At 40.1% G+C, this 27,664-nt stretch overlaps 3 protein-coding genes across 4 annotated transcripts in view; 2 read left to right on the top strand and 1 right to left on the bottom strand.

The window, feature by feature from the left end:
* The window catches only part of adgrl1a (adhesion G protein-coupled receptor L1a), a 141,702-nt gene extending 132,762 nt beyond the window's left edge, over nt 1-8,940 (bottom strand). The window contains exons 1-2 of the mRNA XM_056400918.1: nt 8,793-8,940; nt 8,296-8,705 (exon numbers count right to left, since the gene is read on the bottom strand). The gene's annotated coding sequence lies outside the window, so the exon portion shown is untranslated. The remainder of the gene's footprint in view (nt 1-8,295; nt 8,706-8,792) is intronic.
* Nucleotides 8,941-14,817: 5,877 nt separating this feature from the next.
* Nucleotides 14,818-23,500, top strand: LOC130185883 (adhesion G protein-coupled receptor E5). 2 transcript variants are annotated; one of them, XM_056402630.1, is made up of 19 exons: nt 14,818-15,138; nt 16,985-17,065; nt 17,350-17,511; nt 17,608-17,760; nt 17,895-18,035; nt 18,431-18,553; nt 18,706-18,749; nt 18,855-18,959; nt 19,252-19,405; nt 19,628-19,750; nt 19,852-20,042; nt 20,134-20,295; nt 20,463-20,657; nt 20,921-21,138; nt 21,245-21,305; nt 21,403-21,494; nt 21,722-21,890; nt 21,975-22,070; nt 22,392-23,500. In XM_056402630.1, exons 1-19 carry the CDS (start codon nt 15,108-15,110, stop codon nt 22,431-22,433), a joined length of 2,343 nt encoding a protein of 780 aa, XP_056258605.1. In that variant the 5' UTR covers nt 14,818-15,107; the 3' UTR covers nt 22,434-23,500. The 2 variants fall into 2 exon arrangements, with proteins under 2 accessions (XP_056258605.1, XP_056258604.1); XM_056402629.1 differs by having other exon boundaries at nt 18,419-18,553.
* A 693-nt stretch (nt 23,501-24,193) lies between these two features.
* ptger1c (prostaglandin E receptor 1c (subtype EP1)) lies at nt 24,194-27,597 on the top strand. The gene is made up of 3 exons (XM_056400515.1): nt 24,194-24,585; nt 26,042-26,944; nt 27,086-27,597. Exons 2-3 carry the CDS (start codon nt 26,054-26,056, stop codon nt 27,290-27,292), a joined length of 1,098 nt encoding a protein of 365 aa, XP_056256490.1. The 5' UTR covers nt 24,194-24,585; nt 26,042-26,053; the 3' UTR covers nt 27,293-27,597.
* The last annotated feature ends 67 nt before the right edge of the window (nt 27,598-27,664 follow it).

The following is a 27,664-nucleotide window of genomic DNA, read 5'->3' as shown; positions in this document are numbered from 1 at the left end:
GTCTGTGCAGTTTGTTTTATTTATTTGAAGTTAGTGGCTTAATGAGATCCCAGTGGTACTACAATAGCTAAGGATGAGGAAAAGAGAGAGCGAGAGAGAGACAAGAGAGATGGGAGAGAAATAATCTCAGGAAAAAAGGGAGGGAGAGATGCAAGCAAGCAAAGAAACAGAAGAGAAGAAGGGCTGTGGATCAGAACAACAGAGAAAGTGTAATGTTGGCAAAAGAGGACAGGAGAAATTATACCATAATGAACCACTCACTGTAAAATGTATTACACAAAAATATATTAGTTCTGTAAAGCTCAACAGTTGCTTTTTCACTTTGTTTGTGCACCCGTTCTGACAGATATACATCCAAACTCCTGTGAAAAGACAAAGGCATGTTCAGCCAGGGTGCTGGGAGCCCGGATGAGATGAAGCCCAATGCAGATTGCATACCTCAACCCTGGCTGAGAGAGATTGGCCACTGTGCCGCGGCACCCGGCCAGCTCTTTGTGCCGAGCAAAGGAATCGAAAACAGATGCCACATAAAATGCCCTGGCATGGGGGCTGTATATTGATTCATTTGCTGTATTTTCTCTCTTTAAACAATGCTGCTTTATTACTTAGCTAAATATGCTGTATGGTTGCATGAGCATGCAACGTGAGTGAGTGACTGTGTGTGTGTGTGTGTGTGTGCTTTGTGTACATACAATAGACCTGGTCCAAAATTCTCTCTGGGCTGCAGCAAGCGAAAAAGAGTTTTTTTTTTTTTTTTTTAAATCATCTGAGTTGCAAGTTTTAAGTGTCTATGATTAAAGTACACACAGTTCCTTTTTAAGATCTGCAGATAGATATTTCCAAGTGTAATCTTAAAATGTAATAATGCTTCTCTGCTACCTGGCAACATCTTGTTACCTGAAGTAGAAGAAACAGGTGAGGCGCTCTCCAGAGAACAAAGATTGACATTCTCCTGAGCTCCAGGTCAGAAGATTCAGAATGACTCAAACACAAACCTCCGTTTCTTTTTTTCTTTTTTTACTTTTCTCACTAATACAGAGCCATTTTTTCTTCAAGTTGCACTTGAACATGTAGACCAGAGCTGTATGACTTCTTTTTTTCCCTTTGTCAGGATAATCTGTATCCCGTCTTAATGTGCTTTTTTTTTTTCTCATCCTGAGTAATTGCCTTCCACTTGGCTCTTAGATGATGTCCCCTTCTCTCTTATCTCCTGCTTCCACTCTCACACTACTCCATCCACACAGCATATACTGATTCCTTTCACCATCACCAAGGTTCATAGCTGTCTCATAAATGTCAAGGTCTCACTTTTCCAGAGTAGGATATTGCTTGATGCCCGCTACCTTATGTTGTTTGCAACTCTTTGTGAGGGGAGGAGGTTGTGGGCGGCTTTTTTTTTTTTCTTTTTTTCTGTTTTTTGGCAGGGTTGGACGGGGCGGAGGGGGTAATGAAAAGGTATGTGTGACGAATTGAGGCAAAGGGCGAGGAGGCAAGCTGTGTGGCGATGAAGAGAGGAGAGGAGATGAGGGCACAGTAGAGAGGGGAAAGTCTGTGAAAAAAAAATGCAGAGTTGAAGGGTTTGGAAGAGCAGAATCAGCACTTATGCAAACACTCTGAGGAGCTAGCACCACACACACACACACACACACACACTGACACACATACACACCTGTACACAGCCATCCAGCGAGTTTTGCTGTAGCACAGTTACGAATATCTTCCATATCAGGATGTCATACTGGGCAGAGTCGGCTCTTGGAACAGCGACTCCCTGTTGCGCTGTGAGGCTATTACATGGTCTAACAGAGCTCGACTAATAACATGGACCGGATCAGCCACTTCCCACTTCCTCGTCAGATCATCACGTATCACAGGAGTTGGGGCATTTTACCACCCACTCATGCCAGAGACCTCTCTCAACCCTAATCCCACACACAGAAACACACACACACACACAAAGTACTAGTCTTCTCCACTTGCAAACCTCCTAACCTCCCATACACTGCATACGTCCTATAAAACATAAATTAACTGTTGCCATTGGTCAGTTGGCAACCATCCACTGACAGTGTTTTATGATGCTTTGTTGCCTGGCTGTTCGGCTGTTTGTTGCCGTTAATCTGTTTGAATAGCTGTGGGGGGGCTTTCCAAAAGCACTTCCCGCTGAATTTAATGTCTTGGTTACTGAGCACACATCTGTCTTTTCCTCAAACACAATTTACACCCGAATTCACAGTCCAGTCCTATGCACATAAACACCTTCAAAGCCCCCCCAATCCCCAAATCCCTGTTTAGTAATTGTGGGAGTATGTATGTGTGTGTGTTTGTGCATTCTGGGGCTGTTAGGTGTTTACTACTGTCAGCGTGAATTGTGTTTGCCACTGAATGGGTGATTTCTTTTTTTTTTTCAGTTTGTGTTTTGTGCTTTGCTGCTGATTGAATCAATTCTATTGACTGACCTGAGCGATAAAGAGAGATGACACGTGAAAATCATTGTATTAAACAGTAAGGTCTTATCGACTCTCATAATGTTGCAATTGCTGCAAGCTGAAATGTCTCCCTGATTAGGTTTTGGATCACATGCGCTGCTACCATAGCTTTTAAAATAGATCTTTAAGGTTCGCTTCAGTGCTTTCAATGGCACAAAATGAACCTACAACAACAGAGCAGAGAATAAAAGCGACATTGGTCCCATTCTTTCTACAAAAGAGTGCTGTGCTCCTCTTCCACAGCCAGACAGAGGCGGTGATTTGGCAGTCGTCTGCAAGGTAAACATAAGATGCAGTATTATAGACAGTTTAATCAGTATGCTACATTTTTTCCGAGTGTATACGTTAGTGTCAGACAACACATTTGGTTCCAGGTTGCACAAGATTGCATAATAAGACGGCGGAAACAGACGACAGGCTGTGCGTATGTACAGAAACGGGTCCTTTGGGAAGCTGTAATGGAACACCATTAGAGGAGTCACAAGCACCAGGCTGGATGGCTTTATTTGCGAGCGGTGGCGCACAAACTGCCAAGTGTTTTCACCAGGATGGAGCATTTTACACAAGACGCACCCACAGGCATAATGTCTGTCGCTCTGCCTCGCTGTCTGTCTCTCACTCTCCCCGTCTCTTAAACCAACACGTCCGCACACGCACACACATTCCTGTCAAGCCCCTCCCTTGCCTCAGTCCTCCATTTTTTCCCTCCATCAACTCAGTGACACTCAGCAGTGGGCCGTGACATTACAGAAAAACAGAGCAAGGGAAGGAGAGAGAAGGTGGGGAGAAGGTGGGGGGATTGGGTGGGGGGGGGGGGGGTGAATGAAGGAAATCGAGAGAGGAACATTGAAGGCAAGAGGGAGAGATTTATAGAAGGGGTTAGGAGGGCGGGAGCTTGAAAAAAGATTGAGAGGTAGCAAGTGGTGGTGTGAGTGAGAAGTAAGTGAGGGACATGTGAGTGATTTCCTCAATGTCATGAGGCAACATGGGGGCGGCTGCAGCCACGGGTGAAGGAGCGGTGAAGCAAGCTTGATGGCTGATGAGAGGAACTGGTCGCTTTGAAAGAAAGAGCTCAATAATTCAAAGGGAGTTGGAAAAAGAGGGAGTGGGGGAGAAGGAGGCGACAGAGTGGGAGCTGCTGGCTGACAGGTGTTTAGAATATACTGTATGCAGAGGGCTGGAGGGTGGGAGGGTGAGTGTTGATCACCCACGGGTCAGAAAATTATCAATCAGCAGCAGCGCCGCTTCTGCCGCATGTGGACGTCAGACGTGTCAGAGAACACCTTGCAGGTGTGCCAGTGCTTGTGGTCCAGAGGCAGAATTCCTGGCAATATTCGCGGCGCAATGAAATCTGTCGTGCTTTGTTCCCAGGTAAGCTCTTTGCGCAGGACATCACTTGGGAACAATTCATTCACACTGGCAGCTGCACAGTATAGCCACAATCAGAGCTGCCACCAGCCTGCAGTGCAGACACCAGCAGAGGAATTATACTCTTATGAAAACCACGGGGAGTCCATTCAGGGTCACAGTGCTCAATGCATAACTCCATCCTGTATAGCAAATGCTGTGTAATTTGTCTCAGCCAGCACAGTGTTAAAAATGAAAGTGGAGAAAATTTGCTGCACATAGAGCACAGTGAACTTCCATTTGCCTTGCGAGAGGTACGACATCCTGCACTTACACAGCATGTAATGAGGGCGACACGGTAAGAAAAAGGAATGAAGGGACATTAATTCAGAGATTTTGCTCTTAGCTAAATTAATGTTGAGCAGGATGAGAATTAAAAAGAGGTCACAGTGGGTGAAGCTGTGACAAGAGGACACAGATTAGAATTCTTCATAATGCAGTAGCTTTAAATTTATTTCTAGGGGCCAAATTCTATTCTCACCATGTTGAAAAGTTTTAGAAATCTGGAATTGTTCCTAAGTTGGATGATAATAGCCAAGCTAATTAGAAGCAGGCTTCAATTAAGAATTAAGCAACAAGATAATCTCAGCCATTTCTCCAACCTCCAATTTGAGCGCAGATATTCATTTATTTGAAAAATGGTATTCATTTTCCCACATACATAAATATTCATCTCACTCGCTGAAATGGTGCTTTTCAGCTTGATAGTTTTCCTGACATTAAAGCTGGCGCGTGATGGGGCTGCAGTGCATCCTGCTGGCTGAGCACAAGCACAACAAGTCTCACACCCTCCCCTACTGTATATGGCCACTTGTCCAACTTCTGCTTTATCTACAGTTTGTCATTCACAGCAGGAGCTCCCTGCAAACTCAGCCCTGATTTAAGCTAAACTGGAAAGCACAGCCTGATTTCCAACAGGACTGATAAAACCCCTGAAGCTCTTTTAACTTTCTTCCCAGCTGGGAGACGAACTGGATCTATGACTTGGAGAATTTAAAGCCTTTGAATTATTTTAGAGTTGCCAAACATGTCGGCTGTTATCACATGACTAACTCACCACCGCACTGTAGACAAGACTGAAGACTGTAGACAGATAAAACACACTGATGAGGCTTAGAACTGTGCTGTTGTTGTTCTTGAGGCAACTCCTAAAGCAATACCTCTGACAAGTGTTGACGTCCAAATGAATTATTCTGTATTAATCCCACACAAACAAATGCTTATACATGTAGTGCTTGCATAGCGTTTGGGACAATGGAGACAAATGTATAAAGCAAAAGAACATGAAAAATCTTCATGTGTCAGATGTGAGTTCAAAAGAATTTTAAAATGCTTACACTACCACACTGCACACCACTTCCAAACTGAGGTCTGGGATTTGGGACTGCAACTAGAATAACTACTGTTAGTACTACAGTGTTTGCTCACACTAATTGCCACTCCTTTACTGCACATTTTGTCAGTGAGCCAGGTATAAGAAAAGAAAAAAATCTATACACAACCTTAAAGCTTGTTGTTTCTTTGTTAGTTTGCAATAATTAAAATAAACAAATACTCATATAAAGCCGGTCATAAGTCTTTGGCATTGAGTTCTATATGATTCCACCTTTCAGCACTATTTTCTCTGCGACTTTCCTACTTAAATGTATTTCCAGTGTACTTCAATTTTTGTAGCGTAAGCAGAAAATTTTAGCCTAAGCACTCTGGTGGATCTTAACACTTTTGCACTCATTGCTCCTAAAAAGACCTATGGGTACAACTCTGTGTTGTTCCCTTTGCACATGCATGCTTGGACACAACTAATGGTATGACGTTATGAACACTGCTGAGGATAGTGCAATGCAATTATCCTAATGTTATCGTGTGTAAGGGTTTGATCATTTATCCCCTGAGCAGCCCCTGCAGCTTTTTGTTTATTTATGCTCTTCAAAAAGTGAAAACACATTTACATTTATACTATAAACGCTTGAACTCAAATGATGGTATAATCAAGTTCAAATGCGTTTCATGCAATATGAAGTACATCAGTCTATGATTATTAACTTAGTGATGTTGGATGGGTCTGAAGGGGCTCACTTTAAGACAAATGGGCTATCTCAGGCTTATTGCTGACAGTAGTGAATGCTTAAATCCACATTAGCCTAAGACATCAGCACTCTGTAGTGTGCAACTGCTGAGCTGTTAGTGGTTCAGTCTGGCTTTGAATACAGTACTTATTTGCTAAGATCCCCAGTAATATGACCATAATAATATAATAATCACATTAAGGTAATTAATCTGTGGTAATTTACTCCATACTTTGCACAGAATATTGCAACTCCGAATAATAATTTCTTTAAAAGGCTCTGCCCTCTACTGAGAACCACTCCTCTGCTAACACAGAGTGGTTACAGTATAAAGTTGGCTCAGTAACATCATAAATATCCTCATTATTAACCATTAAAAGCATTAAACTACCATCCTTCAACCACTGTGCATCAAATGGACCTCATGAAGCATAAATTTCCCCAAGTTAATCTGGCTAATAGCCTCAAAAAGGTTAGTAAACAGTATTCTATGAAATATTTTCACAAATGTATTGCAATACAATAAATTATGCCTTCCATATACATTTGGGTGCAGCAGTAGGATTTGGCAGCTTTCGAAGGAGCGTTATAATGTCTGAGAATCCACCCATTATCATGACTACTGATATATATCCAAACATGATACACAATCCAAACTAGTGCACTCGTTTCTAAAATGTGCAATTCTCAAGTGCATTGAGACTTACTGATATTCATAGACTTTGTATAAAGAGCATATATCAACAGACTGTGAGGAAAAACAGAACATTTGTTTAGCTCATTTCTGGTCAAGATTAAATATTGTGCTTTTCACTGTGATAAACGATTTGAGGGAATTGAAATTATGAAGCTTTTAAATAATAAATTGATTTTTATGCAATCAATTTTGTGATTCGTCATCAAAATCAAAATGACTGCCGGTTATTCATGCCTAATATGTTTTTACTATAACATTAAGATGTATTGTTCCAGTAACTTATTATGCTAAATTTCACCTTTGCAGTATCACTAGTACAAATCTATACAAGTCTGCTCTTTGCTATGGTGTTGTGTTGTCTGATGTAGCTATATCATTCATTCTTTAGAGGAGAATATACTGGGGTAAGGCTGGCTACCTAGCTCCACCTCCAAGTAGAAGAGGTGTTTGGCCAGAGCCTGAGGCAAGGAGAAGTAATCCATGTGGATGAAACTAGGAATGAACTTTCCACACTTTTCTCGCCATGAGCACCTCAGGAGACAGAGTGTGTCCTCAGAGACCTGTGCAGCAGACCTGGAGAGAAGAACAGACCCTCATAGGTGTGACTATAGATGCATATTTCAGTTTATTACTCTTTTCTGCTGTGTACACTCCACTTGCAAGTGATCCAGGAGATCTGGCGTTTTTTTTGTGAGTGACAAAGGTCAGCCTCTCCATCACTGTCCTGATAATGGCAGCGCAGGGGCAGGATAATATCTGCATCATGTTATTTGTGGTCTGACTGAAATGATTATTCAGAATAGATAGCATTGGAGAACGATTCAAAATTCATCCACATTCACATCTCTTAGAGCATGGCCGTGACCCTTGGAGAAAATTAGAATTAGACGAGTCCAGTTCAATCTCTTTAAGGGGAATTAAAGAGGGAATCTGCCACTCTGCATCAGCTCTATATGAAAATGACAGTATTTAATGTTGATTCTTGACTCACATGAGTTCAAGTCAAAAAGACTGGTATTTTCAGATGTTGTTCAGATGTTGGCAGGTTTGTGTGAACTTGCAATTAAGTAGGCTAAAGATAAAGTCCTCTACCGTTACTCTAATTACTCTAAGTATGTGTGTGTGTGTGTGTGTGTGTGTGTGTGTGTGTGTGTGTTTGTGTTTGTGGGGGGGGGGGGGGGGGGGTAAATACAAAATGCTATATTATGATGATAATATTATATGACAGACCTATTACATTTAAGAATATATTTAGGTTACAAAAATTTCAACATATACTTGCAGGGCCTGTGAGAATATAGCTGCTAGGTCCCAGCTCCACCACCGAGCACCAGGCACTTTGCAACCTCTGACTACAATTGATAATCAATTATAAATATGAAACCACATCCCGCAGTGTATCAATCAGAATGAATGAATAACCTTCTTACAGGATCAGCAGCGAACAGCAGAGGGACAGTGTAAACTCAACATCAGCTCCAACCCACCAACATACAAAGAAAACCTGCACAATGTTCAGGACTACACACCACGTTGACTAGCTAGTGCGTCCAGGTACGCAAGCAACGCGGCTGCTGACGTTCTCCTCTGAGGAAAGAGTTACAACATTCAGTGTGTGTGTTGTTGTAGTACTCACCTGTCTACAAGTTCTGCGAGGCTTGTCCACCGTGAAGTCCTCAACAGTCTGCTCCATGTTCAACATCTGTGCTCTTTCGGTGTAAGGAGTCCACGCAGTCTCTGTTCCGCTCGTCACAACAGTGACAGGAACTGTCAAAACCAGCAGAGAGGTCGAGTAGCTACACGTAAAATGTCCCCAAGTGAAGTTCCACCATGAACATGTGGCAGATATTAGACTCTGAGGTTCTGCAGTAGGCCAACATAACTGGTTAGCTTTTGGGTAAAGTCGGGCTCAGGTTTAGCATCGTAAGACATGACTAGCTAGGTGCACGTTAGGTAAACACAGCACGCACCTTTCGATAACGCAAGACTCTTGGGTGTGTTTAATTTGGGTCACCTGTCGTCTGGTCACCGGGTGGCGCATGAGGCCTAAAACAGCAGATGCCATTGTTTATTTTTTACCTGCCAAAGTACAACAATATTAGCCTCAAACCATAATAATGCTTTTTTTCCTACTGTTCACAAACTTCCTGGCCCGCACCCCTTGAGACTCCGCCAGTGAAAGTAACCATGTAGAACATGAGACATTTTAATTGGTTCTATTGACTACGTCTCTCCGCCAGACATGAAGCTCTGCCCTCATGTGACCGCAGACACACCAGCAGTTTTCACATCGCTGGAGCTGCAGCTCTGGCACATATTTGTTCCATCTTAACACGGTTTATTATGACTTGTTCATGTGACTCTTGTTTTCACCCTGTAAAGATTGTTACTAATGTAGTGAACTTCAATACTTGAAATAAAAACACTCAGGTAAAAGTACATACATACATACAAAAAAAAACTCCAAAAAGTACCAATTTTACGAGGGTACATGTAATTCCTTAAGTAACTTAAATAAAGTAAATGGACAGGAAGGACAAGTCAAATTAAGCTGCAATGCAAAATCCCCAGAATGTACCTGGATGCAGTCTACATCAACAAGGCAGGAAAAGAAAGAGGTTGCACAGGTTTTTTTAAGTGACTGGTCGATAATTCAAGTTGTTTGTATCAGATTTATATTAAAATGTAGCTAGCAACTGCGTCAATGGTTGTTCACAGTCCAGAACTCATTACTGAATCTCAACATAGAAAGAGGAATATACACAGTGGAAAAGGAAGCGCTGGAAGGACACAGATGTTTGTACAGCCTGTGATTATTATGGTTATGAGTTATCAGTGTTCCACCCATTTCCTACCGGTAATGTTGTTATGACTAAATGTATATGGTTAATGTTACATCTGTTAAAAAATTGTACCTATGATGCAGACGTCACAATAAACAAGGACATGTCAATAATAAAATAATTAAATTGATTAACATGTGACTGATTGAATAAAATTCTTAATATTAAGTGTAGTAAGACTCTCGCGCAGGGAAATGGCCACATGGGTACTACAGTGATACTCAACAGAGGCTTACAACAAAAGGTAAGAGTTAAAATTATGATAGGAAATGTCCTATATGCTGTATGAAAAATTAAGTGCATACTATCTAAGAATCCAGTCCAATATGATTAAAACTAACCCTGCCTAAAAGATTCAGGCTTGGACCTGGGAAGTTAGAGAGGGTGTTGCAATGCAAAAGTATTTCTCTGTTAACATAAAACATGGTTTGATCATTTGCCCTGGAGCGGCCCTCTAGCTTTGGTACTGTACACGTAAACCAGCATCGTGTTAAAAATGCTGAAGTCAGCATGTTAAAGAGTTTTCTTCAAACTTGCTGAGTTTGCTGAGTTTGTGGATCTGCCTTAATTTCCAACCCAATAACAGGAGGTAAATTGTTGTTCCATATTGCACCTGATAAGAATAATTCTCAACTCTGAAATTTACCTAAGACCTATTACCGTCTCAACTTGGAGACTACCTGTCCTAATCTGCACCAGCAAGAAGAATTTTTACACATTTTTTGTAAAGTAAACAAACATGAAAATTGCCCCAGATGCAATAGATCCATCCACAGCCATAGATTGTGGTAACTTAAAAAACTAAGATAGTGCAGAGGGGAATTGTATACTAGAGACTAAAATTCAACAAATGAGATCATGAAATCCACTGGATATCTGATGTCTCCAATGCTTGCTGTTTCATTTTCAAGAGGATCTTGTTGAGTGAAGGTGTTATACCCACTATTCTCCACTAGATAACGCTATTTCACTATGACAAAAACTTCACAATGAACAGCAACACTCCATTTTGTTTGAGCATGAAATTGCGATGAGTCTGTTCTTTCTTTGAAGGCACAGAGAAGTGGCCATATAACACAGGAGCAGAGTTGGGAATCACTCTCAACTGACAGCTAATCTTTTAATAATCTATCTCTATAAGTCTTTAATGATACGTGTAATGTATATGGTCATAAAATGTCAGAATGGGTCTCTAACCACTGTGCTGAAATTAGAAGTTACAGATGCCAGTCAATAAGCTTCTGGCTGAGTTGTTACACTTACACTAAAAGAGCTTTTTCACACCAGTCTTCACATAAAAAGAGGAATTCTCCCTGCATTTACCCTAATTTAATGTTGTAGGTGTCACAGCAATGTCAAGAACAACAACACCAAAAAATAACAACTACACATAGCACCGACTGTGATGTGTTGCACTAAAGAATTATAGAAAGTAAATATAAGTCTTAACATTTTTAAACGCTGTCAGCATAATTCAAGCTGTAACACTCTGTACCAAGTTTGTCAGCACTTCCTCCACTGTGAAGTCAGTACAGTTTATCTCGAAGGTGTGAGGCACTGGGGACTGCATGAGCGCAATAATAATATATGTGTCATGACTTTTTCTCACAGTCATATAGAGGAAATATCATTTTGCACCTATTGTTGCAGCGTTCAGTACAGGGGAGCAGGGTGCTCTGCACTACATTCAGAAGCACATTCGGGGTTGTTAGTGTCACTTTGAAGACACTCAACATCCGTTCACATGAAAAACATTCTAAATGTTTTAAGATAAACTGTGAATCAAACTTTAAAATCCACTGATAGCACTTTGCTATTAATCAGTGTTGATCTACAGCAATGTGAGAAAAAGTTTTTAGCACAATCTCACAGAGTTCTCATTTTAGTATGAAATCTTATGAGTTACTTTAATCAAGATTTAATGCAATGAACTACAATATACCAGTAACCCACAGGAGGATATCCGTTAAGATTAAAGTAATCTTAACAACCTTAAATTCAGCTGGAGGGAAATGTACTGCTCTGCTTCTCTTCTCTTGTGAAACATCTGTCTGTCTTTTATTCTTACTAGGCAGGGGCCCTTGTAAAAGAGAGGAAGTGGAAGGCAAAAAAGGGAAATGGAAATTTGACATGAAACATTTTTTTTTATTGTTTTACATATTATATAGCTTCCAACAGAAGGAAAGTCACACAGGGACAAATAGTAAAGACGAAAGGTGGTTTGACATTCTGTCTTTATTTCACTGTTTTGGCCATCTCTTTCTCTCTGCCTCTAACGAGAACTGCGTGGTGGGCAGACAGGATCTAACAGCTCCACCAGCAACACCCTTATGTGGTTCCTGAACTAATACCTCAAGCTTAACCATGAACCTCCTGTAGAGTGAATGTTTCACACTCCAGTGTGTGCCATCGAGTTGTTCCCAAAATATTTTCACTGGCTTTTCAAAAATGTTTCAAGTTTGGTAGACCTAAACCGCTGGTGCAAGAGAAAGTAATTATAAAATATAATAGCCATTATCACTTTTACTGGCCAAGTAAAATTGCATGAGGAAGGACTTTATCTATTAATAACATTATTCTGAGCTGTAACTGTTACAGTGTGATAGCTGTGGAAATATGTGTTAATGCACTTAAGACTGCAGTTTTCTTGACTAAGTCTCAGTCATCGATATAAGACAGAGACAGTGGTTAGACGAGAGTGCTCAGTCTCCACTCTGACCTTTTTTTCAGAGTTTGACAGGAAGTTGTAGAGACAGCTGGGCCTCATTGTGGGCCTTCCTCATTGTTTGAGAATTCAGAAAGAAACTAAACCAAAACAAAAGCATAACCAACACAAAACCTCCAAAACTCTATATGCACATTATTTTGGTATGGGCAGGAAGAAGGTCATGAGATAACAGGATAAGCCCTGGATGTTTGCCATGATCATATTGACTGGAAATCACTTTTTGAAAAAGAAGCAAGGATTAAACTGTAGAAGGACGCAACTGTGGAACACATTCATTATTTGAGTTCAGAGTATGTACAGAGAAGATCTCTGGGATGTGGGCTCTGACCTCATCATTCATCATGCAATGATTCACCAAGTTCAGAGCAGCATTGACTGGGGAGTGACCACAATACCCCCCCCCCCCCAAAAAAAAGATTAATTATTCACAGAGTCTGACCATGATTTTAATGTGGATTCTTTGTCTGGGCCAGTGGCATCCATTGCTCCTCAGTTAAAATAGGCCACAGAGTAATGTACATTTCTTTATTATTTGTCATTCCTTTTCAGTCACTTCTAATAATACCGCAAATAAACTGCATTTTGCTGTCTTTATATAAGACTTGCATATTTACAATTAATCATTTGATAGTGATTCATTGTGAAAAGAGCACAGTACCATGTATTTTATCTGTGGCACTCCACTCCTCGATTTTCTATTACCATTTACATCAGCACTGCACAGCATGTGCTGTGGACTCAAGCTGTCACCAAAGAGGAAGACGGCATTCAGAATCAGATCCACGTTTCACAGGACATTATGTACTATAAGTCTGTGTGCTACAGTGAAAAGGTCCCTGTTTGAGGTGTGTCAGTTCAAATTCCACTATTTGTTCTTTGTTCAGAAAATTTATATTGTCTTTAAAAAATCGCGCTTGGTGTCATTTTTGTTGCTTTCAAAACGCCCCGGGTTTCCCATCTTCACACTCTGCTTTTTAAATCAGTCTGTACTCTATTTTTGTTTTCGATACATCCTCTAATATCTACTCAACCCAACAGCCACAATACAGCTACACAGAGACAGAGGTGAAGGAATGAAAGCTACATTACTTTATTAAAACTGTCACAGATACTCACATGTATCCACATGGTCAGTAAATGTTGTTTTATGGTTGTATGGTGGTAACTTTGAATATAAATATTTTAATATTTAAAAAAAAAACTGTTGAAAAATAGATCTAATGCAAGCTCTTCGTGTCTTATAGTAATATCTCAGACCAGACTTTATTCCATAATATAATTCAATAATACATATATATATATATATATATATATATATATATATATGTATATGTATATATATATATACATATATAGTACATAATATCTACTACTGTTAAATTTATCCCTAATTTGGATGGAGTGTATATCAGATGATTAGTCATTTATTTTAAAAATAGATTAATCTCCAGGCCTATTTACAGACAGGGGGTTTTTTTTCCACAGGTCATGCTAACGTCAGTACATTTCATGGTCCCCTGTGAGCATGCTCTGTTGCACAGCTGTGCACTGCCAGTCCCTGAAGGCCTGTGATCTGTCACTTCCATGTCCCCACGCCATCCTCAAAGCCCAAAGCCCACATCATTGTTTAGAAGTGTGAAATAATGCAAAAACCACCCTGCTTGTCAGTGTGCATTGAGACTGGTGCTGGAAAAAAGAAAGGTCGCTGAAAAGTTTGTTTTGTTCCATTAGCCTGATCTTCTAGACGCCTTACAATGTGTCACATTTCCGTACATTTTGAATGCTCAGTACATCACCCACAGGTCTGCATAAGTGACAGGGGCGTCACCTTGTGATGCATGATGCATCAAAAATTTATAAATAACATAAGAACATCATGTTCCTTTATACAACAGTGTCACTCAGTTAGACACACCGCATTCAATTGACAGGCACTTTCTAAAACTTATGATAAAGTCTGTGTTTTTTTGTTGTTGTTCCTCAAGCATCAATCTTTTATTGCAAAGCTTTTATTGAATAGAAGTACAGTAGGTCTGCCTTCAGGGAAAGGGGAAATATATATATAAATATATATATACTTCACTGTTCTTTGTTCATTCTTTTCAAATGAAGCTCAAAATTGTTACCATTGTTATATTGTCTCAGGTTGATGCAGTCAGAGGCAGAAGCCATATATATGTCATCACCATAGTTAGCAGGCTGTGTGCTAGCACTCCATCTATGGGAGGGTACACCAGCCAACAGGACTCTGTAAAACAATGACCATTCTCACAGGCTCAACTCCTCTTGACCTTCTCTCTGTCACGGTACCACGAGTCCAACACAGTGGAAAGATACAGCAAAATAAGCAAAGATAGAGAGAGACATAAATCTCATATGCTGTTATATAAGGACTGACTTAATAAGAGAAGTTCCTGAAAAATAATTCCTGAATGCACTCTCCCGCAAAAAAACACTCTACTGCACTCTACTGTGCTACTGCAATAACCTCTGTGGGTGTAATTCAGAGAGAGAGGGAAACCCCTCCCCAGAAAATCTTGTCATCACAATATGTCAACTCAGCAGTGAGAGCAGATGAAGACTCAAAGGGGAGAGGGAGACGCAGACAGAGACAGAGAGAGAAAGGAGAGCTCTTTGTATGAGATAAGAGACTACTGATTCCTTCTTTTTATATACTTTATTTGCTGGTATCAGCATCTAGTGTATCCACTTTTTCCACGAGTCACACAAACAGCTGAGGCAACTCTGGAAAAAGTTGAGAAGAGAAGAGAAGAGAAGAGAAGAGCTGGACCATTTGACTGTGGAGAGTCCCCACGTTTATCTTTTGGTCGTTTTAACTTTCCTTACACTGATCTGGACAGTTTTTCCCTCTCCACCATGGCAGGCAGGTGGAACATCCTGATACTGGGTGAGTCACATCTGTCAACCATTTGCAAATGGAAAATCATCTGTTGTAAGAAAGCTTAAAAATGTTCTGTACTCGTAGAAAGGAAACCAACTGGCCGCAGTAGCCTACAAGCTTATGTCATTTATTTTAAGATGAAATTTCACACAAAGTATAGTAGCTATTAAGGATACTATATATATATTTAAAAAAAAAAAAATAGATTAACGACTACTAATAGTTAAGTCAAGTCGATTTTATATAATAACATCTATTTCTAAATTCGATGTTTTATCACTTTGTTGTATCACCACTGAGATAAAATCTGCCAGCGACTTATCTAAAATCCCACTGGCACAATTATAATAGTGAGAAATTTAAGGTATCACAGTTGTTAATGTGAGGGTCATCGGCAGTAGCCAGAGCTTGAAGTCTGGGTGTTGGTATTACACATAAGAAAGTGTAATACTGAGCACAGCAGCTTTTTTTCTTTCCAGGCACTTGTTCACAGAAAACCTCAGTTCTTCTGCTTTTAAAGTGATATTTATACACTCTGACCTCACCACACAGTTGTCCCCAATACTAACCACAGTCACACACATCTGTCTTCAGAGGAGGAAACACTGTGTTGCCATGGTACAACGTAACAACACTGCAATTCACTGAAACATTTTAGAATGTCAGAATCACAAGCCGTTTTGTGGTTTGTTTCTTTGTTTCTTTGTTTCTTTGTTTCTTTGTTTTCCTGAATTTACATCAATCAGTTTACATAGTCATAATAATAATAATAATAATAATAATAATAATAATAATAACTTAAATTATATAGCATTTTTCAAAACAAAGTTACAAAGTGCTGTAAAAACATAAAAACAAAACAATAAAAGACACAGAGAAGAGAGGCAATGTGTATTGCATAAGTACTTGTGTTAAAACAATGAGATCAATAGAGCAACAAAAGAAAATAAAACCAAAAGTAAGGACCAATGTTAAAATTTAAATCAAGAATTAAAAGCTGCTTTATACAAGTGTGTTTTGAGTAGTGATTTGAGGTGCAACGACTCAGCACGCCTGATCACACATCATGAGTTCAGCTGTGCAGAGAGCAAAACAAATTATCTGACAACCCTTAAATATATTAGTTCTACATTATGTAAATGAGTTCCTCCATAAGTTACTCTTTATGTTCTCCTTATGTTAGTTATTATATGATCAGTTACGAAAATCACCAGAAACATGCTGTACTTTCCACTTAGCTGTCATATCAACAGTCTCTAGGTGACAATTTTTACAAGGTAAAACAAATAGTGAAAATGTTAACAGATATGTTAAAAAAAACAGTTTGACAGCTGATGCCTGAGCAGCAAACATCTCTAAATATAAACAAATAAAACCAACTTTCTTCAATAACTCTACTTAATTCATTATATAGATGAATGATATAAAAGATAATGTAACTGCACTTTCTTCCTGTTTTCACATACATTCACACATCTGGTGTCATTCTGGAAACCACTGAGGACTGACTCTGCACTCAGGATATTTTGTGTTTGCAAAATGCCAACTGATGCTTCCTCACTCATAGGAAGCCGAGTTCTCCAGGCACCCTTATGTTGTTGGTTTTGATTTTTGAATGGTGCAGATGCTGTTGGAACAATCTCAGGAAATGAGACAAGAGAATGAGGGCATTTACCTTTTCTGCAAAGTATTTTTTAAACTCTGTGGTCAAATGATGTGGTCAAACGGATCCTAATGCCCCTGCAGCTACACAGTCATACAGATAGTGTCGATTAAATGGGTACTTGTGTAGCAGATGTTGCAGTAATGTTCAGAAGGTGATGAGCTGACTGTTGCCTGCTTGCTTTTTCAGCTCTGTGCCTCTCTCTCGTCATGGTGCTGTCAAAACCATCCTGTAAAGAAGGATACGCTCGTAAGGACAAAATATGCATCGGTATGAAAAACAAATTTATCTTCACACATAACCTGCCATTTTATGGCATTTGTCACAGGTTGCTCATCTTTGCATTCAGAAATTAGAAATATAGGCTATAACATGGTTTGCTGAATGATTTCTGTGCAAGATCACGTATAAAAATTGAAAAAAAAACTTTCTGCTTTAAAAAGAGACTGCTGCAATATTTAGATCAGAGAGATTTAGATCAATCTAAAATATATATTTCATTCAAGCACTTAGTTATGGGAGATCCATCCTTTTCATATCCCTGTTTCCTTAAGATTATGATGAATGTAAAGATGATGAAGATCCTGATCATGGGTTGTGTGGAGAGGATGCAAAATGTTTCAATACGAATGGCAGCTACTACTGCCAATGTGATGATGGCTTCAGATCAACTATGGCTGTGAGGTTTACAGCGGATTCACCTGCAAAATGTAAAGGTAAGTCATCTTTAATATTGAATGGCAGATTCTCTGATTCATATTTGCAGTCCTTATTTAGATATGAAAACTCTGTTGTTCATATTTTGCTTTAAGATATCAACGAGTGTTTGGAAGAAGAAAACCTCTGTGGACCTAATGCTACCTGTTTTAACACAAATCCATATTACTCCTGCATTTGTGAGGCTGGATTCAGCTCCAGTACTGGAGTGGAAAGTTTTCGTCATGGTGACAATGTCACATGTGGAGGTGAGATGCTTATCAGCGTGTTTGTTGTGCTGCAGAGATACAGTATGTGTCTCTCTATGTGGTTATGGGGAGAAAACACTGATAATGGTTTCCGCTCTCAGCTGTTCTTAAATGTCTTCTTCCTCCTCATATAGATGTTGATGAATGTCTGGAGGAAAATGTGTGCGATCAGAATTCATCATGCATCAACACACCAGGCAGTTATCACTGTGTCAGCATATCTGGCTTTCAACTGAAATCTGGCAAATCTAACTTCTCTGGGAATCAGGAACAAGGTGAAGATGAGGGCTGTGGCATGATATGAAATGAGTCTTATGTTGTTTTATAAAATAATATATATCGAATGAATAACTAAACAAAAATGGAGCATAATTGAACCAAGATTAAAAAATTAAAAATTGATTTTAGGTCTGAATTCTGAGTTAGTTGATCGTTAATACTTATTTAAAACTTGTCTGGTAACAATGCAGGTTGGTTTAGTGAGTCCTCTGTTTTACCTATATCTGGCCTGCTTTGTGTTTTTCATTTGATATATTATCTGTAAAAAATACTATCACGGACCATTTTGGATATGAACGTTTGAGTGGACCAGGATATTTATTGTTCCATCAGCACTGACTGAAACACACAGTGCAACCATTTTCCTCTCCATGATTAGTTTCCATTTCAGATATTTGTGTGATTGATAAGACAATCTGTGGAAATGGAACCTGCCACCGTGGAGCCAGCGGCCATTACTGTGCATGCCACGCAGGCTTCACTAACTATGGCAAAAATGGGTCTCGCTGCACCGGTAAGAACACAGCAGCACCCAACTTTTTCAAACATCCATTGCTGCACCAGAGTTTGTTCAGTAAATATATAAACATGAGTATAGGTATCCTCATGATATGAATCCTATGGTCATCAGCAAGCTCATTTAATGAATCAAACTTGTTTCCTCAGCATTAGAGTGTGATGTATTCAAAGATATGAGCGGTCTAACAGAGGTAACTCCGCACCAGAAACTGTTTTATCAACATATATTCAAACATATATTTAAAACGTCTGTCGTCTCATACTTGTGTCACATTTTCCCCAAATCGCCCTCCAAGAAATTTCCAGTTGCACATGATCTCATAGCGCAGTTGAAGGAGAGCTGTCTGCAACTTACCGAGAGTGAAAGTCCAGCAGAGCTTTATGGAGAGGACCTACTAAAGGTATGTCTGCGGTATTATTATGATTACAATTATAACAACAATCATACATTTATGCATTTATATTAGGCAAAATCTCCCAGAGCCTCATAACCAGCACATAAACAGGAAGTTCTGCTCCCTTCAAGCTCTGTCACATGGTGTTCAGATGTCCATGCACAACCTTGTAGACTGTTTATGTTGACCTGAGGTGGTATGTAGCCTGAAAGTCTGACTCTGTCTGACTCTGTCTCCTGTTTCTCCCTGCACATGCTTATGTTTCTCCCACGCTGTCCCTCCTCTCCTGTGGCTGCAGAGACTGTTGTCTATAATTGACGAGCTCTTGTCCAGCAGCCCTTTCAATGATAACAGGAAAGTCTCCACCTTTCTGGACATAGTGGAGAACGCTGTGAGGATGATAGGACCCTTCACAGAGATCCCAGGAAAAAAGATATCCTCCACTCACACAGGTTAAATTGAAATATATAATGAAGCAGTTGTTGTTGTTTCATTCTTTCTTCAATCATTCTTAAAAACATGTACAATTCATTTACAAAAACAATTTGGTCTTTCAAGAGGTTTACTCTTCTTCAGATGTAATCTTTTTTTGGTAGATTTCTCTTTTGCTCAAATCTTTGCTGAAGACATGCAATGCATGTTCATAAATTGCTGATCTTTGTATCTGGGTCCAGAGTTGGAGCTGCTGGTCCATAAGGGAGCTGACTTACCCAAGGGGGCTGTGACTGTATCATCTCAGCAAGCTAAGATGGACATCCAGCTGGAAACAGCTGCAGGAGACCCCTCCTCTAACCCTGGTAATGATCCTTTCTAATTTTCTAAATTCCTCATGAACGGAAAGATCTGAATGTAATGAATGTTGACTTAATCGAGTGTTATCCTGCTATGACTGGGACAGGCTTTACAATGGTGTCCTTGCTGACCTATGCAAACCTGGAAGACTCTGCAAAAGGCTTCTTTGGTGGGATGAAACCAAAGAAGAACGAAAACTTTCAGATCAACTCCAAAGTGGTGACTGTCACCGTCAGTAACAGAAACACAAGCCACCTCAAAGAGCCCATCAACATGACTTTCAATCATCTGCATGAGGTAAAGAGGAAAGACTTTACAATGACAAGACAAATATTACATCTAATGGCCTTTATTTCCATTTAAATTGGTCTATTCCTTTCTTTTACAGTCAAATGAAAGCCACACCTGTGTGTTCTGGGATTCCTCAGAGAAAGGAGGGACATGGTCCACTCGTGGCTGCAGAGTATTGGAGTCCAACCCTGAATACACTGTGTGTTCCTGCACCCATCTGAGCAGCTTTGCCGTGCTCATGGCACTCTATGACATACAGGTAAAAACTCTCAGTCGCATTCATGATAATACATAGCATATCATGACTCTCACAGTTGAGAGTCTACAGATGAAACTTCAGTCTATTTCTGTGTACAATAAGGTAACCCTTCTGTCTCTCTCTCTCTCTCTCTCTCTCTCTCTCTCTCTCTCTCTCTCTCCCAATAGAACAAGTTTGAGTTGCAGCTGATCAGCTGGGTGGGTCTGTCCCTTTCACTCATCTGCCTCTTCATCTGCATCCTGACGTTTTCTTTCATCCGCTCCATCAAAAGCCCAAGAACCACCATCCACCTGCACCTCTGCATCAGCCTCTTCATTGCCATGCTTATCTTCCTTGCAGGCATCTCCCGTACAGAGAACCGGGTAAATACTCTAACAGCTTGTGTAGTCAAAAATTCATTCCTGCACTGTCCAGGCGAGTGCAGGAAAAGTTTTCGACACTTTCAAAGGAATAGATGCAGAGTAACAACAAAAATACTGAATGATTTATGTGTGTGCTGAAGATTCATAAACAGCAATTCAGAAAGTAGTTTCTCCCTATTTCTTTCTCCCCATTCTGCAGCATCCTTTGTCCTTTTTTTTTCTCTCCACTGCTGTCATCCTCATCTCTCTCCCTCCTGCGTTAGGTTGGCTGTGCAGTGGTTGCAGGGCTGCTGCATTTCTTCTTCCTGGCAGCATTTTGCTGGATGTGTCTGGAGGGCATCCAACTTTTCAGGATGGTAGTCCTGGTCTTTAACACCAACTTCAAAACCCTATACATGATGGCAGGTGGCTATGGAGTCCCAGCTGTGATTGTCGCTATCTCTGCCTCAGTTAACGCTAAAGGATATGGCACTGAGAGATAGTAGGTTTATTGTCCTGATGCTGATCTTGTTTTATTTTTAATTCAAGATTTAATCGCAGTGTATGTTGACATAGTCTGCTAAATAAACTCTCAATATGCATTGCAGTTGTTGGTTAAACCTGGATTCCATTTGGGGTTTCTTTGGCCCTGCCTGTTTCATCATCATTGTAAGTAAGAAAATCATTGAGTTGAATACAGTAATATTCATAAAATTGACTCCGGTGCCTTTTTAACAAAAAAAAAAAACCTTCCTTTACCTTTCAGGTGAACATCTTCTTCTTTCTCATCACTGTCTGGAAGTTGGCACAGAAGTTCTCAAGTTTAAATCCTGACCTGGATAAGTTGCAGAAAATAAAGTAAGTCAGCAGTTACCCACAAGCTACCGGCTACAATTAGGCACATGTATATTGTTTATGTATGTATGGACATGCTGTTTCTGTGTGAGTCAAGTATTTCCTATACAGAAATGCACATTTTCTGTATCACTGACTCCCCCACTAAAGAAAAAGAAAAGCTCTCTCCTGTTTATGAGTGCGAATGTGCCTCAGATTTGGCCCATATGTACCTTTGCTGCCTCCTGCAGGGCATTCACTGTAACTGCAGTGGCTCAGCTCTGTGTGCTGGGCACCATGTGGATCTTTGGATGTTTCCAGTTTGAGGAGGGCACCATAGCCATGTCTTACCTGTTCACCATCCTAGGCAGCCTTCAGGGGGTTATGCTCTTCATCATGCACTGCCTGTTTTCTAAGCAGGTCGGTGATGCCCCTCGTCAAAATAAAGAACAAGAACTTTTCCTGGTGTCAAAACTCGTATTCTAATTCGTATTCTGGTTTAAGGTGAGGGAAGAATATGGAAACATCCTGTCGAAATTCTGTGCACCTCGGAGGAAGACCTACTCAGAGTTCGGCTACTCCCACTCCGGCAAAACTCATGTAAGCTGTTATGTATAAGTCTGATTATGAGCCATAATTGCAACATAGGAATGTGCGGAATTAAATGTCAGCATAGTTTAATATTTGTAACATTTGTAATGAGCTTGATGAAGAGACTTAATGAGGTTAATTCATTGGTTGTTCAGTTTTGGACAGCTTCCAAATGCAAACACACAATTCTTGTCCAGGGTTTGAAAATGACAAGGTATTATAGGAGCCAAGCCTGTTCTGGTAATGAAAGTGTGCTCTCAGTGTCTGTTGTGACTCATCTGACCCCCACCCCACCCACCCCACCCACCCCCCACCCTCTGTCATCCTCAGGCAACCAAGAGCAGCCAGGACACCGGAGAGTCTCACATCTGAGGAGCCTACAGTGACTTTGGAGCAAAGCATGACTCGTTTCCTGAAGACTGCTGTCTCACACACAAAGCCAACTGCTGCACTCCCATTAGTGGCCAATGCACCCTTTTGCTTTACTGCAAAATGTTGTAAACAGTATTATCACAAGCTGGTCTTTGTATTTTTAAGCTATAGAAAAGGAACTGTTGGTTGTTAATTTAATACGAATGAATGATTTCCTTCAAAATGAGAAAATGCCATTTGTCAGTGAGTTTTACCAGAATACAGATTATTTTGTCATATGTAAGCAAAGCTGTCAACATGACCCATGAGTATTTTTCAAATGGTAAACAATGTCACTCATTTCAGAAAAAGAAATCTCCAAATGTTTCGATTTTTCACATGTGAATTTTTTTTTTTTTTATTGATATTGGACCAAAATATCAAAATGACAGATAATATGAAGAAGATCAGTTTATCAGGTAAATCTAATATAACTTAGTGGTGTCATCCAGGTACTTCATTCGACCAACAAAGACAATCTGAGAGATATTTTTAAGAGACAAGCACTTTCTTTTTATCCACAGTATTTAAATTGTTACCATGAGCAAAAAAAGGAAAAAGAAGGACAATAGTGATAAAGAGATGGATTTTAAATATATGTTTGTGTATATATTGCTGGGTTATTCAATATATTTTAATATTTGACTGCATTCCTGCTCCATTCAGCATGCTGTAACATCTTTAATGTATCCAGATATTTGAAAAGATTTTTTTATTTACTATGCTAAAATAGGTTTCAAAACTTGAATTTTCCCTTTTGTTATTATTGTTTATCGCACGTTTGGAATTTCAGATTGATGCTTATTTACTCATTATAATTATTAACATTTTCTGTCTTTCACAGTGTGAATTAATAATGGCATCTGTGTGTGTGTGTGTGTGTGTGTGTGTGTGTGTGTGTGTGTGTGTGTGTGTGTGTGTGCGTGCGTGCGTGTGTATGTGTGTGTTTGCGTGTGCGTTTTTAATATTTCTCATGCCTCTCTTGGAAGCTGGAATTATTTTATTTGAAATAAAGTTACTTTTGAACAGCTGAGAGACAAATCATTTTTCTTTAAAGTTCATTATGTAAGGGACCTTTTGCTCAAGAATAGCAACAACAAGACATCAACAAAAAAGTAATGAATGCAATATTTCCTTCCTTTCTTTCCACCTTCACATCTCCCTGCCGTTTCAAAGCTCTTTGCTCACTGCTGGAGCACTTATCTGTTCACATGAAAGATAGAAAGAGTTGTTCATACTGAGGAAATGGAAGTGTTTCTCCTCTTTCTTCCTGTTTATGTCAGATCACAGGAACCATGGCTTCAAAAACGAATCGCTACTTGAATTTTAACAACCAAACGAACCTTAAGTAGCCCTGAAAACATGTCTTTTATACAGTAAATATATAAACATTAACAAACTTTGGTAGCATTAATGTTGATGCATCTTTTGGTTTATACGCACCTTCTGGCTCCTGGTTTTTATATTTAATATATTCTAATGTATCAATCTGGATGATGTTCAGCATGGGATCCAAGTATTTTATTCTTGCAAACAAGATCCAACAAGTGTAGCAGAAACCCTTCAGGCATCTAATAATCATCATGCACTTCCAAACTCCTCTGATGTCTGTCTCTGTGCATCATCCCCCCTGTTATCTGTGTGTTTCGGGGGAATTATCATAAAGAATTAAAACACATTGGCAACAACTGACTTTGGATATGGCTGTTCCATATAACACTGGATCAATATTACATAATGAAAGCAATAACCTGAGATCACTTAAGGTTCAAAGCATCAGCAGAGGAGATGGATAGAAAGGAGGAAGGCAACCAGAAGAGGAAGGAAAATGCAGGTCTAGCATGTGGAGATAAAATCGCTGCCAAGCCTCTGGAAAGAGAAAGAGAGAGAGAGAGAGAGAGAGAGAGAGAAAGAGAGAAAACCCGGACCCAGGAGAAAGAGAAACTGTCAGAGAGGCATGGGAAAAGAAAGGAAGGAGGGTGAGAGTAAGTGATTTTGGACAAAAGTGATGAATGAATGAGGCGAATCACACAGCTCTGCAGACAAGTGAGACACAGTTATTTATTCTGAGCCAAAACAAACGATTCTAGAGTTCATCTGGAGTCATCCGGAGGTAAGTTTAATTTATTATTCATAACCAGTTAATGGTAATAGTAATTCACTTCATAGACAAAATACTAAAATATAAGAAGCTATTTAATATGTAAGAAAGACTAGTGTATGGCTAAAGAGATGGATCTCTAGGAAAGCTGGGATTCTTCATTAAGTTCATGTATTTAATCCACTTTTATTATGAATGAGAAATGTGATGAGTTAAATAAAGATTCTGACATTGTGACTATACTGAAGACTTTAAGACATGGATAATGAAGGGGAGAGATCTATTTAATTTTAAAAAACCCTGTGTTCAGCAAAAGACAAATCAAATAAGAGATTTTGTGTCGCAGCTTTGATGTATAAGAAAACAGTTTCCATGGTAGATGATATCACAGTTTCCAAGATAACTTTTTCTGTTACTGATGAATACCTCCCGATTCTGAATATCCTATTTTTGTTGGGCAGTTCCTCGGTAATTTACTCTCAGTCTCCAAGGAATTTGTTTATTTTTATGGAGTTACAGTCACTAGTGAAGAAGTTGATAAAATAAATGAACCGCTTGAGCAGTTGTGAGTTATCGGTGCAGGCACAAGGAGGAGCAGTGGATTTTAATCACTTTTACTCAAGCTCCAAATGATTTTTTTTTTTAACCTTTGGAGGTCAGCGGCCTCAACGGGGTAGAGCGGTATCGACCACAAAGAGAGACTCAAAAAAACGTCTTTCCAGAAGATGGAAAAGAACCATTAAATTTAGCTACAGGTCTGATCTCCTTTTTATCTTCTTATATAAAGACATGTCAGCTCCTGGAACCTTTGCCTCAGAGGCCTCTTCTATGACTCCCATCCACATACCAAAGAAAATGTGTGTACATTATTTCTGTGCCCTTGTGACAAGGCAAAGATTGAAATCCTTCTGGATAGTGAAAATCCATTAACCTGTTGGTACACCATTCTGCTTATAGTTCAACAATAGCAAATATCAAGTTCCAAAACGAAGACATGACTGTTTTCAAAGAGGGTAAGAGATGCTGTACATGAGCATGGCAGGTGTATGACAAGTGAAGTGAAACTCATTATTTTCCACAAACAGTAGTATTTCTGAAAGTTTGCATTTGTGAGCATGCATCTATTGATTTATTCCCAGCTAGCACTTCAGTGTGCATGCACTTGCATGATTGGCAGAGACAAAAGCAGGGTTTAATCCACTCCTCTTCATTACTGCCTGAGAAACTGATGGTTTTCTAATTAAGGTCTAAATCCCAAGTGTCATTGGCAGACCACTTGCTGTAATCAGTGTCTGAGCTGCCCAGTGATACATGTATCATACTGATACACGATTTTGCATTCAAGACTACTCTGTCCTGCTGTCTATGATTTACTTGAGACACCTTTTAGCTAGCAGAACAGGATGACATAAAAACATTAGTGGCTTTTTAACGGAAGTATTTTAACTTTGTCTGTAATTCTCTGTAGACGACACTAAGGATGAGGACACCGTCTACACTTATGACTTTATTTTCTACCTCTTCTACACCATCCATCCTCCACCAGAACATGAAGATGAATTCCTCTGAACAGCCAAGTACCTTGCTGAACAGCAGCACCTGGCCACCCATCAGCTCTTCAGGCTTAGGGCTGTCCTGCCTCAGTATGACATTTGGTGCCGTGTCCAACCTCACCGCTCTGGGCATCCTAGTTAAGTCCCGTGTCCGCTTCCGCCGCCAATCCAAAACCCCATTTCTGCTATTAACAGTGGCTTTGCTAATGGCTGACTTCGGAGGTCATATGATCCCAGGGGCCTTTGTCATGTATTTGTATAAACAGGAAGAGAAGCAACCCACATTCTGTCAAATCTTTGGGGCGTGTATGGTGTTTTTTGGCTTATGCCCTTTGCTGTTCGGTTGTGCGATGGCAATGGAGCGCTGTGTGGCCATCGCCAAGCCCTTTTACCATGCTACTGTTATTACAGTGACTCATGCGCAACGAGTTGTATTATTTCTAGCCTCTCTTGCACTGATGCTGGCAGTTCTACCCTTATTTGCTGTAGGGACTTATTCTGCCCAATTTCCCGGTACATGGTGTTTCTTGCCGATCCATGGTCCACAGTCTACAGCTGACACCCGTCTGGCTCTGGCCTTCTCAGGTCTGGGCCTCACTGCACTCACTCTTTCCCTGCTGTGCAACATCCTGAGTGGTGTGGTACTGCTGAAGGCCAGAATAAATCGCCACAATGTCAATGCAAAATTAAAAGCTCGCTGCACCTGTTGTCCATCTTCTGCGTCAACTTCCTCCGTGTTTTGGTCGTTGGAGGTGGAGATGATGGCGCAACTGGCAGCGATCACTGTGGTTTCCTGTGTGTGCTGGAGTCCCTTTCTTGTGAGTGCTACTCTTTTAGACCACAGAATATGTTTCTAGAGCCATTCTGACAGTTAGTATTCAGGTATTAAGGAATATCGTAGATCATACAGTAATAGCTACACCTCATCATCGTGAGCAATTCTGTGTTTCTGCTTTTAGATCCATATTCTTGTGATGAAGTTGAACCGAAGCCCCAGAGATTCAACTGACGTACCAGATGGGCTCACTCTTCTGTGCTTACGTATGGCCTCCTGGAATCAGGTCTTGGACCCCTGGATTTACATCTTACTGAGGAGAGCAGTGATTTCCAGAGCTTGCTGTGCTTTCTACCCCCACAGACCCAGAGTAACAGCTGATGGCTCATAAGCAGGCAGACCTTCAGTCTGCAATAACCATGTTGCTCTTGGACTTTTTCTCTTACGGACTGCAATAAATTATTTCTTCCATGTGTGTTGTGACAAATGTAAGCATGTCAAAGTTTGCTGTGTTATTTTCAACAGGGCTTATGAGGCCCATGTTCAGTAAGCAAAGAGTGCACAAACCAGCAGTGTGAATAACAGATAGATACGGACTTTCACAACATTTCCCAACATTGATTTAGTAGTCTGTGCCGGTGCTACTATCAATTGCAGCCACCTGCGAATCGGGTGGCTGGGCAATTGGGCGGGGTTAATATTGTCCAATCAAAATGGAGAAAAGCTTGACAAGCGCCGGGTTGAACAAATGGCTGAGCTGCTG

Source organism: Seriola aureovittata, chromosome 17 (genome assembly GCF_021018895.1).
Source record: "Seriola aureovittata isolate HTS-2021-v1 ecotype China chromosome 17, ASM2101889v1, whole genome shotgun sequence".
NCBI classification, from domain to species: domain Eukaryota; kingdom Metazoa; phylum Chordata; class Actinopteri; order Carangiformes; family Carangidae; genus Seriola; species Seriola aureovittata.
Note: the sequence above shows the minus strand (reverse complement) of the source record. Positions and strands in the feature narration are given on the sequence as shown.